General features: G+C 36.5%; 1 protein-coding gene across 2 annotated transcripts; it reads right to left on the bottom strand.

The window, feature by feature from the left end:
- Positions 1-109: 109 nt before the first annotated feature.
- btk (Bruton agammaglobulinemia tyrosine kinase) lies at positions 110-20,804 on the bottom strand. 2 transcript variants are annotated; one of them, XM_057851261.1, is made up of 18 exons: positions 20,686-20,804; positions 12,924-13,083; positions 10,219-10,323; positions 9,912-9,993; positions 9,706-9,831; positions 9,296-9,348; positions 7,914-8,101; positions 7,780-7,842; positions 7,620-7,674; positions 4,747-4,826; positions 4,393-4,520; positions 4,193-4,264; positions 3,924-4,095; positions 3,368-3,587; positions 3,224-3,288; positions 2,640-2,758; positions 1,900-2,057; positions 110-637 (listed from the first exon to the last, which is right to left on the bottom strand). In XM_057851261.1, exons 2-18 carry the CDS (start codon positions 13,062-13,064, stop codon positions 566-568), a joined length of 1,899 nt encoding a protein of 632 aa, XP_057707244.1. In that variant the 5' UTR covers positions 13,065-13,083; positions 20,686-20,804; the 3' UTR covers positions 110-565. The 2 variants fall into 2 exon arrangements, with proteins under 2 accessions (XP_057707244.1, XP_057707243.1); XM_057851260.1 differs by lacking the exon at positions 20,686-20,804 and adding an exon at positions 20,535-20,677.
- Between the last annotated feature and the right edge of the window lie 151 nt (positions 20,805-20,955).

The raw sequence follows: 20,955 nt of genomic DNA, 5'->3' as shown, positions 1-20,955 counted from the left end.
ATAAATCCTTTAAAAATCAAACAATGTTATTTTCTGTTTTTTTTTCCACATTCTGTCTCTCATGGTTGAGATATACCCATGTTGACAATTACAGGCCTCTCTAATATTTTCAAGTGGGAGAACTTGCACAATTATTGGTTGACTAAATACTTATTTCGCCCACTGTGTGTGAGTGAGGAAAGAGACTTTTGATGAGAGATAATTTGATTAATGTTACTGTGGAGTGTTCTAGACAAATAAAGCTTGTGTTCTTGAGAACCCAGAGTGTCTATTGAATGTTCAAAACATTACAATTGCAAACAATGCGCAGTTCAGAACCTAGATTTTTTCCCAGAAGTCTGAAAATGACCTTTTATTGGCGTAATTTACATTTATGAAGCACTTTCACGTTCCCACATTTTAATAAAACAATAATAACAACAAATAAAACAAATGCTCATCCATATGATGTGAATGCCAAATGAGTTCTTTCCAGCAAGTGACTGTTAGTGATATAGTGAAACACATTTGAAATTGTGAGTTATTTCCCAGGCCGCCGCTGTGGCGGCTGCTGCTGCTGTGTAATCTATTGGAGTTCATATAGCAAATCCTGTACAGTGAATACCAGCTCCTGGAAGGTGGGTCTCTCATCAGCCTTCTAAAAGGAAGAAAACAGAAATAGAACCCATCTAAGCCATAACTTACTAAAAAAATATATTATTTTGTACTTTAAATTAACAAACCACTAAATTAATACTTATGATGGTGGACTATAAAGTGTAGATTTTCCCAGTTGACTTTTGTAGACCCTTGACTTTCCAACAGCCAATTGGAGGGCACACATACAGCACAGCACATTCAACTACAGGCATGAAAATGGGCCAGGGGTAAAAAAGGTAAATAGGGTGTGGAGGAAATATGTTCCGGTACACTGTACATCTAGGGCTGTCCCAAATGACTATTTTTTTCCCGATTAGGCAGCCAACTATTTTTACGATTAGTCGACTAATCGAATAATTTTTTCTCCCTGTTTTTTTTTTTTTTTTTACTAATTTAGCAATGAAACTTTTAATGACACTCATTAATTCACAAAAACATTTTGGAGCACTTAAATTATTTATTAAAGTACAAATAAATACAACAAAAACAAACAGTAAATCGCAAATAAACAATGAGGTCAAATGCTCATAGCATTAACTAGTGTAAAAGAATGGAATGTAAACAGATTCAGAACACTGATTTCGCCTTTTCCAACATGATTCTAAACAAGAGTGTTGCTGACCAATAAACATCTGGGAAAAGAACTGGAGTCTCATTTGCCATCAACACCGCGTGTACACGCACGCACAAATGTATGCACGCACGCAAGTGAAGTTAAAACGCAGTCGTGAAAATTAACGCCCTCATTTTTATTTACCATGCGATAAATGGACTCATTGCATATCGCGACAGGCCTAGCAACTTCAATAAAACATGTCGTTAGTTAGTTAGATGGACTTACAATCTGCCAGCTCCTGTCATCTTCCAAAATTACAACTGGGTGATAGCGCTTTAAGTGTTCGTTCACAGCCGACGTGCAGCCAAGCTTGGCATTGAAGAGACAGGACACAACAGTGTACCCTCCTTTGTTTCGTTGAAATAAGTCAATGTTTATGCCATGCTGCTGCGCTTTTTTTGGCTTTGTGCCGCTTTCCCCGCTTACATACCAAGCGTCCGACATTAAAAAAAATCTCCCGAAGCCCTACCCATTAAAAATTTTCTCTTCAGATCTACACAATTTGTGTAGGTCACCCTTTTTGACTTCAAAACAGCAAATTTTGGTGAGAGGTGAGAGATTTTCATGCCTGCAACCATTGATACTCAGATTCACACCAATAGAAAACAGACTCTTCAATTAGCCTCACAAGCATTTGTACTCACATCAAGCCAACACGATGACATAATGCTGTAGACCTTCTCACAAGCCATCTGAGGACGGTACAGTCGCAGGCCTCGGGACACCTGAGCCACGATGTCATTGTTGTTCAACCGGTCGTATGGGAGCTTCCCTAAAGTATAAACCTCCCACATCAGCACCCCTGGAAACAAAGATAGTGTTGGTACGACGCCAGACAACAAGAATCATCCAGTATCTCAGAGAGCAGTTCCTTAAAACAATCATTTCTAAACGACAACCAGTGGTGTTAATAACGGTGTTATTTTTCTCTGTAGTGAGTAATCTAATTAATTACTTTTCTCATCTTTGCAACGCCGTTACTAAGAATGTGAAGGGGCACATTACTATAATTTGGTTGAATGAAGCGCGAGTTGTCTGATTTTGTCACAGCTGCCCGGGAGAGAGCAGAGCGGGTGGAGGGAAGGATGTGGTGACGCTGTTGCAAAAGTGATAATGATTGGCTAGGTGGCTCAGAGCATTGGCATAGCATTCACATTCTCATTAGCATTAACATTTAGCAATTCAATTCAATCAGTTGATACCTTTTATGTGAAAGATGTTATAGAATGTATAATCTAGTAACATGTAGAACATGAGAAGTAACGTCAGTTACTTTTCTTAGTAAATAATTACTCTTACAACGACGTAACTGAGTTATCAACTCAATACTTTTTTGGGGTGAAGAAATTTGTAACTGTAACTACCAATACTGACGACAACACACCGTAAGCCCAGATGTCCGACTTGCTGCTGAATCTGCAACAGAGGAGAACTTCAGGTGGCGACCAACGCACAGGGAACTTGGAACCCGCCGAGCTTGTATACTCGTCGTCGAGGACGTATCTGAGAAAATTTAACGTTAGTTTCATATTTTTATGATTGTTGTTATCAGTTATGGGCTCTGTATCTGGATTTACAGTAACGCGCCTCTTAATACCAATATAAAATCACTATTATGTCTGTTGAACTTGGCTTTACAGTTGAACAATAAGTACCTGGCAAACAATTCACAAGTAATGGACTCTTTGCACAAAAACTACGGTAAACTGTAGCATTCCTCATTCCTCGTGGCGTTTTTTCATCTGATTGCTTAAATAAAGATTCTTATTTACTAACAGAGTTGAAGAAGGAATCACTACTGCGTCTGAATGTCTTGGAAAAATTAGATGAAATGGTAAATCATAGAAACTGGTATTGTATTGGGAATACATTTATGAAATTTCATGAAATGAGTTTAGGGTGTAAATGTAGTGTTTTTAATAGTGTCAGCCCACCACTGATTGTTGTTAGGTTACTCAACTATTCTACCTTGAAAGCCCAAAGTCCGCCACTTTGACTGTGCCATTGCCATCAACCAAGCAGTTCCTGGCAGCCTGGGAAAGAAATGAACACACATTGTATTGAAAATGCCCCCTGAAAATAAGTCACCTGTTGCAATCTGTGCCCTCTCACCAGATCTCTGTGAATGTACTGTTTGGACTCCAGGTAGGCCATGCCCTCAGAGACATCTTTGCACATTTCCAGGAGCTGTACAGAGGTGGGGTGCTGCCTGAGACCCTCTCTTAGGTAGTTGAGCAGGCAGCCGTTGGAGAGGAACTCAGTGACAATGTAGATGTTGCTCGTCTTGGTGCACACGCCGTACAGCTGCACTAAATTTTCGTGGTGGAGCGTCCTAATTTGAAAAAAAGGAGGCCTGTGATGCAATACAGTAACTGCATTTCTTATGACTCTAGCATTAACCATATGAAAAATTGACAACGGAAAGACCTGAATTCAGAAAAAAAAAACACTGAAATATAAAGTTTTTACTATGATGAGAAACCAGTCACATGATGTCTACCTCCACCGTCAGCAGGTTTTAGGCGTCCATTTTAATTCAGTAAAATCTGGCAGGACGAGACTTAACAAGACTTGGAAAGCTTTTTTTTCAAAAAACAGCCTTCCAGTCGCAACGCAAGTCACACAGGGCGCAAGTGGTATTTCTTCGAGACTGATTGATTGCACTTACATCATGATCTTGGCTTCCTCTATGAAGTCATCCTCTGACATGGCTCCGGGTATAATCATCTTGATAGCAACATCATGCTGGCCCTTCCATTTTCCGTGCCGTACCTCTCCGAACTGACCCATACCAAGGACCCGAATGAAGGTTAGGCAGGAGGGGTCGATCTCCCACATACCTGAAGAACACAAACACAATGGATTTTTATATTTCTTAATAATATTGTCCATTTATTGCTATTTATTTATTTCAAATAGTCTCCCCAATGCCCTTACCATATCCAAGCCCTGCTGTGGATGGAGGCCTTGTTCGATTGGACACTATATATTTAAGCCTGCTAAACATGCCTAGTGATGGAGAACATGACAGAATTTATATAATCGAGCTCATGGGGACCAATGTTGATGTTCATAAGAATTCTGGACAATGCTAAATTTACTGCTGCACGATATTCATCGTTTTATATAGTAGCAACCTGCTGAATTGTGCTGATGGTAGTAGATGAGCTCTGGGATGGTGTTGAAGTTGTGCTTTTCTGCCAAGTAGTACTGCCCCTGTGGCGTGATGCAAATGTTGTAATGTTTGCAGCAGCCACCAGCCTCTCTGTAAGGATTGAAAAGGGGAGGACAGGAAATGATCGTATGAAGAGCGAGGTTATATGGATTTTTTACTATCAGCAGAACAGATGGAATCAGGCAGATAAGAGTGGAGTTTTGCATAGACAATTTACACATGAACCCAACCCACAGTTACTGTTATAATGTCCTTCTCCAGTCGATACATGATATTGTACTGTAAATTGTATCGTGTGAAACAGAATGAAACTTACCCGCCTCCTTTACTGAATAGAGACACTGTGTACTTCCCTGGCTTGCTGGAGTCTCGCACCATGAAGCCTCCATCTTTGTTCTGAGGGCCCCAAAAGTTAAAAGTGGTTAAACATCTGCCTCGCATTCAAGAGATTTTGGGTTCAAATCTAGACCCAGACCCTGATGTTCAGAATTTGTTCCTGTGTTTGTTTTTCTTTGGGTACTCGGTTGTGAGCAAAGATTTATATTTGCTCGTAGGTTTGAGCTGTTGTATTTCCCCACCTATTGTACAAGTATATTTGCCCCATGATTGGCAGACATTAATCCAGGGATTCCAGCAAAGTTAGCCCGGCTAGACTCTGCGATAGAACTTCGGCTCTAGCTGTTCTGTTTGGGATTTGTTTTGGGTTTGCATGCTTTCCCTTGATACCCTGGCTACCTACTACATTTCATAAACATTTAGTTACTCAACGACACTAAATTGTTCATAGACGTGAGTGTATACGGTTGTTTGTTAATGATGAACTGGTGCACACAAAAAAATGAAACATGGTATTTATGCAAGAACCGTATTTCAAGTGGTTTCACAAAACTGCTTTAAGTACCTATTAAGTTATGTGATTAAATGAAAAATGCCTAAATGATTTAAGTAAGACTTAATTAACTACTTGAACATGTTAAGCAATTCCTATTCAAACCCTTTAGATGCAAAATGTGTAACATGGTAACTAATGTTACACACAGCTGCTTTAAGTAATTTATGTCATTAAATAAAAAACGCCTAAATAATTTAAGTAACACTTAATTAACTACTTGAACAAGTCAAGCAATTCCTATTCAATCCTTTTTCATGCAAAATGTGTAACTACCTTTTGTCTTCTTACAAAAGGGGGGTCAATTTTAAATATTCAATATGATGTTATTAATATTCTGAATGAGTGGGTCCCCACCCTAGTGCAGAACATGGGCCTCACTGGCAATTGTACCCTAATGTTTCGCTTGCGAGAGGTAACAGAGGGACTTTGTATCCCTTAAATAAGCACAGAAGTCAGGCTCACTATTATGTTTTTTCAACCGAACACTCTCCAGCTATTTACAGACAACACTAATTACGTCGTGGTGTCACTTCACCCACAAGTCTTTGCATCTGCTTTGTTTTCTGACAGGTGCACTTAAACTGGGTGTGGCTGATTACCTCTGCGAGGGGTGCCTGTGTTCAACTCACTTAATTGACACCGCACCAAGAGCGATCTTAACACTGCTAGTGTTAAAACAACACCCAGACAACACCATTCAACTGAAAAATAATTGACCCCAAAAAATCAATTCCACAGATTTTGCCGTGTACGGCAAACTCAGAGGGACAAAAGTCATACAATTTGTACAATCACGTTACATATGTATTAAGCAATGTTTTTTCATAAGTGTTTTGATTGACTGTCTTACATAAAAATGCAACAATGAGTTCATTAATTTGTAAAAACACAAATCTAATATGTAAATACAATGAAAACCACCTACTGTAATTTTCGGACTATAGGGCTCACCTGACTATAAGCCGCCACCCACCAAATTTGAAACGAAAAGGCATTTGTTCATAGATAAGCCGCACTGGACTATATGCCGCAGTTGTCCTGATTGTATTATAGGATATTTACACCAAAAGATATTAACTGGTAACACTTTATTTGACAGCGGCATCATTCAACTGTCATAAGACCATTTGACAGCGGCATCATTCAACTGTCATAAGACCAAATGAACAGCTATGAAGCTTTGAACCAATTGACTGCAAAGCTTTATTACTTCAAGAAGCTTCATTTGGCCATCGCTGCTCTATTGGGGGAGACAGTCAACCTCTGCTGCCACCTGTTGTCAACACTGTTGTTGTCCAACATGCCTCCAAGCATGCATTGCAGCGCTACAGATGTAAATAACGATCAAAATTCATGTTCTGTGCTAACTATTTCTTCAGTTACTATTCCAGTTGTTTCATTAATTGCTATTTATGGTATTTGGTAACACTTTAATTGACAGTGGCGCCATAAGACTGTCATTAGACAATCATAATTATGTCATGACACTGTCATGAGCGTTAATAAACGCTTATGACAGATGTGATTTTGTGTTATCTGGCAAATTATCTCACTTTTGAATGGATGTAAAATATCCTTGGTGGACATAAATTGAGTTAGTATGACATCTGTCATAAGCATTCAGTTACGGCCATAATAGTGCCATGTCATAATTATGATGGTCATATCTTATGACACCACTGCCAAATAAAGTGTTACCTATTAACCCACATAAATTAACAAATAAGACGAACTGGACTATATGCCGCATGATTCAAAATGAAGGAAAAAAGCGGCTTATAGTCCGAAAATTACGATATTTAAATTTTAACTTTATTTAATTTAATCACCTTACGTAGTATATATTAAGGAGTGTTTTTTCATAAGTGTTTTAATTGACTTTCTTACATACTAAACACAACAATGGATTCAGTAATGTGTAAAAACACAAAACTAATGTGTATATACAATGGAAAACACCTATTTAAAAGTTAAAATAGCGCATGTGCATTTTTTTGAGAGTGGCAGGTACTGTTAATGTGATCGGCTTCATCTTATTCGTGAACCTAATATTGACTAGCGCTGTAAGAGATAAATGAATGCTTGTCTCAGTGCCTAGAGAATTGTTGGTGATCATACCAGGGTGTACCCCGCCTTTAGCGTGTTCGAAAATTGATCCATTGGATGTCATAAGATTAGTCGCGGGGAAGCTTTTCCCACATCATGATCTAGTTGACTTTTAAAAAGCCCTCAATATCATAGAGGAAAAAAGTAGCATTGGACTGAATGTTTCAGGTGGCTTTTTAAATGAATTTTACCTCAGTCTTCAGTAGCTCCTCTGCTTGACTGCGGTTTGTATTCTTGCAGTACCAACTTTGAAAAGAGACAGACAATAGTTATCAAGAAAAAATTCATGGGGATTTAGCATTTTTCTTCATAACATGGAAAATAAATGATTAAACAGCAGTTGATACTCACTCGTGTCTATCTAAGCCATTTCCAACTTCCACCACATAATTACTGGGTATGTACCCCTCATTTCTGGAAAATACAACACATTTAGACTCCCAGTTTTGGTAAGACATCCAACTTCAAAGGATGGTATCACACACCCGTATTTATCTCTGGCTCTCCACCAGTTAGGGTTAGACGCATCCAGGATGGTGTACTCCTCATCCTTATTCAGCTCCAGGTCATGAGACATCATGGCTGGGTGGTTGTAAAGAGCTATGACATTCGTGCCCGCGGGGGGTTTGTCGGCTTCGGGAAGCTGCGGCGGTGACCGCCGGCTGGGCTTCTCCTTCAAATCAGACAAACAAAAAAAAACATCATAACTCCAGCCAAGCACAAAAGTCTGATAGACGTTTCACATGGATGTTTGTTAGTTCATCTGTGAATACTGTTTAAGCATCTGTGTTTGAGACGGCCTCCTTTATAGTTGGGCCTTGACGGGTACTCGTGCACAATCAACATCTGCCAACTCAAAGTGAAAAATTGCGTCTAGTTCTTTGATTGTAGCGACTACTAGCCTGTGTAGTCTCATTTCCTGTTACAATTCACCGATATTCGCTCGCATTGATTTTTGCATGTAAATTCTTAAAGGTGAGTTAATGAATGTTTTAGCAATTTACTAGCACACTTGGTTGCCTATGTGAAATGTCAAATCAATTTGGTGTAGTGTAGTGCGTTTGTTAAGCCACTATGCAACCTAATATTACATGTATTTATGGAAATGGTTGTGTCGAATCAGTTTAATATTGAATAAAGTTTATGCACCATAGGACTATGTTTGTCTACATGATAGACGGTGGTGTTACTGCTTTATGATTCTCACTGTTTTAAGTGTTTTGTTGCCATATTGGGAAATCTATAAGTGTATTCAAATATAAAGCGATATAATGTAATATTTTGCCTTATTTTTTATTTCACAGGTTTTCACCCACAACAAATAGGAGTGCAACATATCCAGGGTTTGACCATGGTTTCAGAGTATAGCACTTAATGTAGAATGGATTTGTTATTTGGATGTTTTTGTCATTCAGCCATTGAATTGCTACCCGCTACCTTTAACCCCCCAAAAATAAAACATAAAAAAAAGAAAAAAATCAACTCTCAGTCACAACTGTCTCCACCACTTCAAAATCAAAATTAGTATCCTTCTATCACAAATAGGAATGCATTCAATTATTCGTATCAAAATAACATTTAAAAAAAAAGATTTATTTTACGACTATTTTATTTCGTTTTTCACATTAATTTAGTTAATCAAATATTTAGTTAGAGAAATGAATTCAAAATATATGTAAATAAAAAATTATTGAATATGAATATCAATCAATTTTAGGACCCCCCCCCCCCCGAAAAAAATCATACAATAAATAATTGTATAATTAATATTAAACTCTTGATAATAAAACTACTCCAACCAACCATGCTTTTAGTGAGTGACATTCTAGTTTTACATACTCAGTTATGAATCCGTGTGTGTGTTTACCTCCAAAGGAGTCGGGGGCAAAGGTTTGCAGGATCCCCTCCCATACATGAAACCTGTTCAGGACACAAAAATTGTGTCATACAACCTTTATTGAGCTCAGGAATTTATTTTTACAATAGAAAAAAAATCACCACACATACCGAACAAAAAGAGAGACTTATTGTAAAATAAATACTGAAATAAAGATGAGCTTGTCAAATTGTACTCACAAATTGACTTAGTGTTAGATATGGGCCTTTTTAATTAACATAAAGGTAGCTTGGGTTAAGTGGTTAACCTTCAGCCACCAAGTAAAATGTATGTAATTGTTCCGCCTGTCCACTATACCTACATTTTATGTTGCTAGCATAGATAAATAACTGAAGGTACTTAATCAAACTTATCAACTTAAGTGAAATTCTCATTCTCACCATTGTGTTTATTCAGAACCTTACACCCCATCGCATGCTTGACTTCCTGCTGGCAGCATAACCACATGCCATCGATCCAGAAGCATGGGTGATACTTTTGCATCAGGTCCTTGTTGGTCTGCACCACTGTACAAAGAGTACATTTGCATGAACACACACCTCCACAAAGTGATGATAATGGCGATTGTATCAGCTTGCATGCTAACATTCTTTCAGCTTCTTTATCCATTGAGCTCGAACTTCCTCTGTTTTTGCAAAGATGTACAGCGGCCCTTCATCATAAATGACCTGAGAAAAAAAAGGTATTAGTTTTCATTTTGTATTTCAGCTTCTGCTTCATACTCTTGCTTTCCTGTGTGGTAAGATTGGAGAAGCCCAGTTTACACCTGCAACCACCACAAAAGCACAAACATCTGGTTTCCTACTTTCACTTCTTGCACTTGTGCAAAATATTCCCTATTAACTGTAACCGTGGGAATCGGCTCCCAATGTGGCAAACTCAATGAAATCTACCTGGAATGCATACATGCGGTCCTGTGGGCTGTCGGGATCTGTCTGCACCGTCTCCACACATTTAATCTTCTCCAGGTCCACTGAGCCCTTCAGACCTTTTCGCTTCTGTGCAACAGATGGGAAAAAGGGCAACATTGTTGTATTCATTATTATTATATCATATTATATCATAGTATTTGCAGTATCAAAAGTCATTTTCAAATATGAACCCTTTCATGTTCGAATAATGGTTTATTAAATTTTTTAAACCCTTACAAGGCACTCATATTACTCACTGGCTGCCATTGACGGCGATAGACGTCAAATCCATTTTGACTAGGGGGCGAGTGAACACATGTTTGTTCACCGCTCCCACTCAAACTGGATTGGACGTTTTGAGCTTTCAATGCCTCTGAAACATGAGCATCCTCAGTCAGTCTTCCCAATTTAAATGAATTGGATGCAATCAAGATCAATGACATGTAATAAGTTAAATCAGTGCTTCTTTATTATTTTCTGTTACGCCCCGCTTAGGATGCCGTAAACGTTTCCCGCCCCCCCAACTCTCTGCTGCCACTGTAAATACCGTAATTTTTGCACTATAAGGCGCACCTGACTATAAGCCGCCACCTACTAAATTTGGCATAAAAACGACAATTGTTCATAGATAAGCCACACTGGACTATAAGTCGCAGCGGTCCGCACTGTACTAAAGGATATTTACACCAAAAGATGTTAACCGGTAACACTATTTGACAGCGGCATCATACGACTGTCATAAGACCAAATGAACCACAAGGAAGCTTTGAACCAATTGCTGCCACCTGCTGTCAACACTGTTGTTGTCCAACATACCTCCTAGTATGCATTGCAGCGCTACAGATGTATATACAATCAAAACTCATGTTCTGTGTTAAATATTTCTTCAGTTACTGTTCCAGTTGTTTCATTAATTGATAGTTATGGTGTTTGGTAACACTTTATTTGACTGTGGCGCCATAAGACTGTCATTAGACAATCATTATTATGACATGACGGTGTCATGAGCATTAATGAATGCTTATAACAGATGTCATTTATTGTTATCCGGCAAATTATTGGATGTAAATGATTCAAACTGGACATCAATTGAGTCAGTGACATAATGTTCTGGATGACACTTAATGACATAAGCATTAAGTAATGCCCATGATAGTGTCATGTCATAATTATGACGGTCCTATGTCTTATGACGTCGCTGTCAAATAAAGTGTTACTTATTAACCCAAATAAATCGTAGTGGACTATAAGCCGAAGAATTCAAAATGAAAGAAAAAGTAGTGGCTTATAGTCCGAAAATTCCGGTAGTATCATTTGTCTATACAACTATTATTATAAGTACACATCTGCAAAACATTGTGTCCTTTTAATATTAAAGAAAAAATTTAATTTTTATCAACATTGTTTTGTTTGTAACAGAAAAGACTTAAAGTGCATCAATTTGTCTGAATTAAAAAAAAAAAAAAGACACATTCAAAATGTAAAAACTCACAGTACATTTTTTGACCATTTGATACTGGAAAATCTAATTTAATACAATAAACAACTAATAATACATTCAAATTGATTAGCAGCATGAGGTCAATATGCCAAACAATTTAACCGAAAAAACTAAAATTAATTGAACAAAAATGACAGTGTCATTGGACAGATGGACAATTTTTATTTTTGCTGCAAGCTCCTTTGCTATGGTGTGGGGTTATTTTACACTGAGCAACTTGGTATGCCACCATATTCATATTCTAACAGTGCTCGCTGGTTTACTGATGTAACACTGACAAAGCGGGACGATTTTTATCGATATTTGGCATCTTTTCGCTGAAAAAAATCAAACGGCTTATCAATGTGATTGGGGTCTAATGTCTTTAAGTGACGTCTTAATTGATTTAGCTTCCTGCTGTCCGCTACGAACATTTTTAGACACAGTAAACAGACTGGTTATTCTTTATCTCCCACTCTATTAAAAGTCAAAGCCAAACGCCAAACGCTACATACGCTTTGTAATATTTCCTCGTCTTTTAGCTCTTTGTATCTACAGTGCTCTTTGCTGTGTGCTCATGCTTGGTTCAAAAACACTGCACACACTCCAAAAATGAGTGTGCCCCACTATTGAGAAGTACTGAGTTAAATAGTATATAGTATATACAGTATATAAAAAAAATATATTGTAGCGTGTTTCTTGCGGCCGCAACCAGTGTGCATCTCTATTTTTTTAATTCATTTTTATTTCATTCTTGTTTTAAGTAACATTGTATCAATGAATAAATTCCTCTATAATTACAAATAAATTCAATCATGATTAGTAATTGCAAAAATAATCTAATAATAATTCCTAATATTTATGTTTTTCAAATGAAAAATGAAAAAATAATCACTTGCCCTATGTAAAGTGTTAAATCTCATAGTGTAAAAAACAAATAATTACCAAAAACAGTCACTCTCTCTATAACCACTGACCACTGTCCCTGAAAGGGTTAAAAATGATAACAATGATGACTGCAACTTTGAGAGAAGTGCTAGATGTTCACTACGGTAGTTATTATGTCACTAATATGACAGAATTGTTACCTAGTACACAATTTTATATGATTTGTAGAGGCTTATGCTGAAGTGTGCTCCAGTAGTAAACGGCTCTTTAACTGCACGTGAGGAATACAGACCGAATGTTCAAACAACATGTAGCTCACCCCTTTATCGGCGTTGTAGTCGTAGTAAGAGAGTTTGTCCCGTGTGAGGATGAACCATCTCTCCTTGTAGTTCAAGGGTGAGGTTTTCCTCCTCTGTTGTGAGCGCTTTATGAAGATGTCTTCCAAAATACTATCACACATGATTCACGCCAGGGTTAACCTGAAAGAAATGGTCAACATATCATTGCCCAGATTGTGCGAAGCTATTGAAAGTATTCATTGTGGTGTATTAATCTCTAATTTGTTGTGCATTGATTCGTTGGTGTAATAGTTAATCAGATACTGGGAACTGGGCTTTTTATCACGAAGCCAATCTGAGCACTTCCTTGTATCGCTCATCAGTGTGGTCAATCTACCACAATCTTTGATGCAAATACAAAGCACCACTTTTTATTTTATTGATTGTGCAGGAAGATAAGCTACACTTACACTGTGATTAAGGTAATTATTATAACAGTATTTTCTTATGTATTCTTTAACATTTGTTTATGAACAGTTTACGACAATGTTAGGGAATACTTGGCTTTAATTTGGATTTTGTTACTTACTTACTGACAGTATAGACTGTATACACACAGTGGTAAAAGTAAAATTCTGGATTAAGATCATTTAATTAAGTACTTTGTATAAGTGATATTGCAACTCAAAATGTGATCTGCAACAAATTATGCCAGATCATTTCGAAGAGTGCATAACTACAGTACATAATACAACTATATTTCTGTATGAGTACTCAAATGTCTCTTTGTTTTTACACATATATACTTTTCTTTGGACAGAAATACAGTTGCAATTATTAAATTTCTTTTACTCTAATAAATGAATTTGCATTGTAACGTTATGACCCTTTTTAAAGTGAATATTTAAAACTATGCAATCTCTCAGAAATATTTCAGAATCTCTAAGGAATCAGGCATTACCAGGTATTTTTTTCCAAACAGTGTTTTTATTAGTTTTTCAACACAAAATAATCCAGACCACTGATCAACACAAATACAAAACACCACACATGCACTTGTACTATGAAATTGCTCCAGCTTCAGTTGTTGTTTTTTTTTAAACACAATATCACAGCCTGGCTGAGTAACCTTTGGTTCTTATATTTTTTTTCATTTTCTGAACATAATCAATAAAGGGTGTCCACAAGTCTTCAAAAGTCCTTTTTTTGTCTTTCAAAACATATGTTATATGTTCCAGAGGTACTACTGTTGAAACATTTGATTGATACATTGTTTGGCATTGGGTCTGTAGCTGGCTTTCCATACCAGTGCAATACATTTCTTTGCTATAGCTAACCTAAGATTGATGAGCTTCTGTTCATCATTCCTATAACTGTGCTTCTCTGGAAACAATCCCAATAAATAAAACAAACCTTGGTCCCAACGGAATATTTTTTAGAAACAATTCTCTCCAAGATCGGTCCTACCTCGTCCCAAAACTTCCGTACTTGCCACACAATGAAGTAGTGTGTCTTTTTCTCCTTGTACATTTAAAATAGGTGTCAGAAAGATTTCTATTGTATCTGTCCAGTTCCACTGTTGTTATGTAGATTCTCACTATCATCTCGTATTAGATGCGTTTAAGACGTGTGTTCATACATTTAGTTGAGTGTTTAAAACTCTTGAGTTTGGGTAAACCTTTTAAGAAATGCTTCCATGTACAGTACTTTAAGTTTCTCTCAAATATTCAAAGGACATCATGATGTTCGTGTCATGCTCATAAAAATCTTCAGTTGTTCTGAGCCCCCTCGAATTACACAACTGAAAAATTGTGTCTGCCCTTCCAGGTTTAAAAAGTTGGTTACTCCACACTGGACTCAATCCAGATAGTGTATTTGGTTCTATTAGATACTTGCTCATTTAATACCGTAGTCTTAATTTGAGCTTCAATACTGGATTTTTTGTTTGCTTGCGCAACCCTTTCTTTGAGTCTGAGTTCAGGTAAAGAAAATAATTCTGGAGGAGGTGGTTAGAAGAAATTTTTGAAAAAAAAATCATTAATTTATTAAGCTCAATTATTTTTAAGCATTAATGCTTCCAAGCACTGGCTTTGGTAATTAAATCCATTCATTAATTGACTCATGGATTTCTTCCATTAAAGCAGAATACGTTTCTTTCGTCAATTAGCCAAAAGATTTCCCCCAACAGTCGCCACAACACCTAGGATTGACAGCATCAAAATTATTCATCAGTATAAAGAGCAATTATACAGTATATTCCCTTTGTTCTACTTTTAGACCTCTAAATTGTGAGTTACACCAGATTGCAATAGCGAATGGCTTAATTGCTATATCAAACAGTAAGAGAGAAGACACACTTCGCGTCATCCTTTTCTTATAGTTATGGGTGCTGAAACCTTACGGTTAGACAGAATTTCTGCTGTTGCAGTAGTATACATAAGATGCATCCACATAAAACATTTTTTATCCCTTGAAAAAGATATGTCCTCCCCACCTGATCGAAAGCCTCTTCGGCATCTAAAGCATCTTTATTATGATAGACATTAAAATTTTTCTTACATTGTAGAGGCTTCACCTTCCTAATATAAAGCCATTCTAATCTTTGCGAATAACGAGAAATCTTTGCAACTGTAATGCAACGAGTTTACTCAATATCTTAAGCTAACAGTTGAGTAGTCTGAGAGATCTCAAGTTCTCACAGTTATTAACTGGCATTGTTATTAAAACCCTGTTTAATAAAAGGTGGAAAATGTCCTCTCGCAAATGCGTCCCGGTACATTTCAAGGATGGCCAGAAGTAATTTGGTACTAGATTATTTGTACAAAAAAATTAAAAATCAATCGGGATCCCATTTGGACCAGAGTTCATGCTATTCAAATGTTTTTTTTTTTTTTTAAATATGAAAAGCAGTTGACTCACAGTGACTCCAAAGTGCAGACAGAGCGATGGGGAAGTTGCATCAGGCTTGCAGGGCAGCGATACAGTTTTTCGCCCCACTTGGCTTCTCACAGATCTAATCTGTCTCAAATGTGACAGTATCTTTAGCATCGGATTCATGACAGCTTTTTAGTACCAACGCACGCTTGTCCCACCCAGTTGCGAAACCTACACAAGTCCTTTATATTTACTTCATCATACATTTTGACCTTTTAGTGTTTGTTTGGAGCCATTTTGTCCTTGGACGGCCATGTCGGCTTAATGAAAAAAAAAAAAAAAATGATGCAACTACTGTATAAAAACAAGTGTGTACGGGTGCATGAAGTCCCTTCTATTTGTAGTTTGCCATAACAATGTTAATTATTACTACATTCTATCCATTGTATTATTGTGGGTCAAATGCAGTCAAGGTTTGTGTGCTGCAAACAATAACTTTACTACCACATTCCTTTTCCTATTTCAGCTACATTGTATTTGCCTGTGATTCTAGACAGACAGCCAATAACAACAACACTTTTAGATCTGTTATAATCAATTTAGTACAATAGTCATGATACCATTACCATAATATTACCGTAGTTTGTCTAATACAATCAACAGTGTCGACACTGCTTCCTTATACTTGCTGCAATCCCTCTGTCCCCCACTTCAGGGCCGGCAACAACTCAGTGATGTTCTGAAAGTTGTAGTCAATGGCTGTCTATTTCTATGTGCCTTGTGATTACTAATTAGACACCAGTACAGCTGTACATTCATGCTGTTGGAGGAATTAAATTATTACACCAGCATTAGAAATTCACATATGGGATTCATAACATGCAACAAACAAAAAAAAAAAAGCAGCATTAAGGAAGAATCAAAAGAAATTAAAATCTAATCTAACAATAACAAGTATGGGCCACTTTGCAATTCTAAAGAAAAAACACAACGCAAAAAGATGACCTGCTCATTACAAATGATTTCAATAAGTACTTATTCAATTCATTTTCAAACATTTATTATGGTGCTGGTTAGAGATCGGAATCCCGATCGATTGGGATGTCCGATCACGTCATTTTCAAAGTATCGGAATCGGCAAAAAAATATCGGACATGCCTTTTAATATATATACAGTATATTTTTTAATTATATCGTTTTCTAATTGTATTTAACGTTACAGACATAATATGTTACACTCATCCAGAGTCTTTAGTTTAGGCTTAAGATAGGGTTATCAAATTTATCCCGATAATGGCGGTAATTAATTTTTTAAAAAATGTATCATGTTAAAATACTTAACGCAATTAATGCATGCGCTGCACGACCCACTCACGCATTGTCGAGTTCAATCTGTAGTGGCGCCGTTTTAACTAAATAGAGAGCTATAAAGCAGCCTTTGGAGCCTTTTATCAATTGGCTAAAGCCTTACATTCCCTCTCCCTACGATTAGAAATATCGTGGGAAGCAATGTGGGGAAGAAAGGTAGTAATTGATCTTTTTCTCAACACCCTATGTTATTTCCCAACGCAGAGAAGATATATCAATTGGTAGCACTACGCACAGTCATGGTTGCACTTCCCATCATGATTTGGACATGGCTACAGTATCATTTACTGAAAGCTCAACAAATACACTAGATGGCAATATTTAGTCACAATTTACAAAGTCACATTTATCCTTTAAGAATTACAAGTCTTTCTATCCGTGGATCCCTCTCACAGAAAGAATGTTAATCATGTAAATGCCATCTTGAGGATTTATTGTCATAATAAACAAATACAGTACTTATGTACTGTATGTTGAATGTATATATTCGTCCGAGTTTTATTCATTTTTTTCTTAATGCATAGTCAAAATATATATGATCGGGAAAAATTATCGGGAATGATTGGAATTGAATCGGGAGCAAAAAAAAAGCAATCGGATCGGGAAATATCGGGATCGGCAGATACTCAAAATAAAACAATCTGGATCAGATCGGGAGCAAACAAACATGATCGGAACAACCCTAGTGCTGGTACTTAAACATATAGTACGGCTTATGGAGGAAGCATTTATTCTTTGTATTGCATGTTTTTTACTCTGGCAAAACATAATACATATTAGCATACTGGACACTTTCTTTAATGTTGCTTCCTGTCAGATAAGTGTGTGGTAAGTGAGCAAACATTTGTGTATTGTACTGTATGTGTTTTGCATGTGTGATAAAGACAAAAACAACAATAAAATTCAGCAAAAGCAAAACATATCAATTTTTCAACTGATCAAAGTTACTTTAAGTGTAAAGTGTAACGTTAAAGAGCCAACTACTTTTCATGACAAAAAAATACAGTATATGAAGTACAGGTCAAAAGTTTGGACACACCTCACTCAATGCAACACAAATGAAGGTCTCAACCCTATTGATAAAGCAATAAATTCCACTAATCAACCCTGAAAAGGCAAAAAAAAAAAAAAAACACGAATGAGGTGTCTCCAAACTTTTGGCCTGTACTGTATGTCAACTATTTTTTAAACCATTATCTATACACAGAGTAGCATGAAAAAAAGCTCGATTCAAACCCAAGTATTGCATAAACTGAATGTAATCTGTAACATATACATACATTGATTGAATGATTGAACATGTTTATTTTGAATATTCAATACATAAGTACTGATAATCAGTGACACTCAAATATAAGAAAAGAAGAACAAAATATAAGTATTCGAAAAGGAGTGAGAAGAAGTAAAACTTATTTACTCCCACCCCTTGTCCTTAAATTCTGACATATCAGTTCCAGTCCATAAACAACATATACATTCTTATTTAACACATATACAATCCCACCATATAACCCTACACATTACCTATACACAAGTGTCGAAAAAGCCCAGTCCATAAATCAAGCCCAGAAAACATAAATAAATGAATAACATGAATATTGCATATCACAATACTGTATCAGTCAAAATTATCACAACACCCTAGTTGTTATCCATATCTCTCTCATCCTTATATTTTTTGAAAATCATACATTTATACAGTTTTTTAAATTGTACCATATACTAGCATGTAAATTGTTTTAAATCCACACTAAATTTCTTCAGTAGTCTCACCCCACATACTGATAAGCTAAAACTTTTCCTTGTTGTCCGATATCTGGGTTCTTTGAAGTCCCAATAGCCCCGTAAATTGTAACTTTTTTTCATAGTTTGTAAACAACTGCTGAATATTCTGAGGTAATAATTTTATTCTAGCTTTATACATACATACATACATACATACATACATCAGGGGTGAAAGTGGGCCAGAACGGTTAGGAACGCAGTTCCGGTATAAGAATCAGGTTCGGAACGCAGTTCCGGTAGAAGATTCATGCTGGAATGCTGTTCCGGTATATGATTCAGGGTCGGAATGCTGTTCCGGTACACGGTGCTTTGATTCCGAAAATATGACGACAACTGTCAACTGACAACAAAACGCTATGTAAAAAAAAAAAAGAAAAAAAGCTAAGCTGCCACAGATGCATTTCATCTCCAAGAAGAAAACAATCTACCAAGATCAGATTTACATACACAAGTGTTAACAGGAAGCATAATAAAGTGCTTGTGTAGCATCATTCGTTTTCACCAATATTTATTATCTATTTTATTCCACGGACGGCATGGAGGTTTCCCCAGCTGCTGCAGTTATCCGAGTCTGACGATGATGAGTCACGTCAATGTGCGAATGCACGCAGCAAAGCAAAACGCCTGGACTCATTTATCGGTTCAATTGGCTGATATACTGACATTTGATCAGCAGCGATAGTTAGCTCTGATTGGTTCAAATGTGCATGTTTTCTGGAACAGCAAAAAAAAAAAAAAAGATTGTTGAATTGATGCGACAAAAAAAGGGCAATGCAACATAAAATGGATCAAATCTTGAAAAGCAAGGAAAGAGTTGAGGAGGCTTATTTATCATATATGGGTTTATTTGCTCTGATGGGGAGGTTAAGAACATCTTAGCTGTCAATGTGCACTTTGGACTCATATTTGTTCATTTATGTTAGGCTACTTATTCATTTCCTTATTATTTAGAAAAGTCAAGGTTTGCGCCATCTTCAAAATATATTCCATTTAGCTCTGCATAATATAAGTCATTTGCACTTATTTTTCTGAATGTATGTTACTTTATCTTTATTATAAAAAAAAAAAAAAAGTAAATGTTTGCATTAACTTCAATTTTAATATACATAAGTAGTTAAAATTGAGATTTGGCATTTAGTATGTGAGGAAATGAAGGAAAAATAAAAATAAGGAGATGGAGGTTGGGGTTATTGCTGTTTTTGTTAACTTTTATTTTGCAAATCATTGAAAAAATACAATTTTGAATGAAAATCAGTTTTTGTATGTGTTATAAAAATAACTGTGCTAAAAAAAAGGAAAGAAAAAAAAAATAAATAAACAAATAAAATAAAATTTCTGGCTCCGTGGCGACCTTCACGTCGGGGAGTTCCGGCAAGAAATTCTAGCCACTTTCACCCCTGACATACATACATACATACATACATACATACATACATACATACATACATACATACATACATACATACATACATACATACATACATACATACATACATACATACATACATACATAAAAACAACAACAACAACAAAAAACATATATTCTATGACTATGTTTCAAATCAGTTTGCGAAATAATCTACCTCAATGACCAGGCAAATGTATTGAAAGTGACATCGACTTACCCAGGCATCAAATGACCAACTGCTGGTGTTAAGGCCTACGATAGGTGGTGAACAGCTTTGTACCATTCCATATAAAACGTGTTCCGATTGTGATGCGAGGCGCAAGAAGAAGAAAAAAAAACACCACACTCACAGAGGAACTCACACTTACTTCCCCATTTCTTCTCTCTCTCTCTGCTTATTTTCATATCAGCCCCGTGGACAGTTTTGTGTGACAACTAAAAGACAGACTAAACATTAACACAGCACTGCATTCCTGTCTGTTTAGTACTGGATAGTGCTCTGAAATATTTGCTTCGAAGTAAATGTAACTTGGTAAGACTTTAGGGAATTATATTGTTATTTTGGTATTCATGTTCAACCAATTATATTTTAAATATAGGCCTCTAAAGTCAATGTATTATTTTAGTTTGTTTTTCAG

The sequence above is a fragment of the Corythoichthys intestinalis genome, chromosome 11, assembly GCF_030265065.1.
Source record: "Corythoichthys intestinalis isolate RoL2023-P3 chromosome 11, ASM3026506v1, whole genome shotgun sequence".
Taxonomy (NCBI): Eukaryota; Metazoa; Chordata; class Actinopteri; order Syngnathiformes; family Syngnathidae; genus Corythoichthys; species Corythoichthys intestinalis.
Note: the sequence above shows the minus strand (reverse complement) of the source record. Positions and strands in the feature narration are given on the sequence as shown.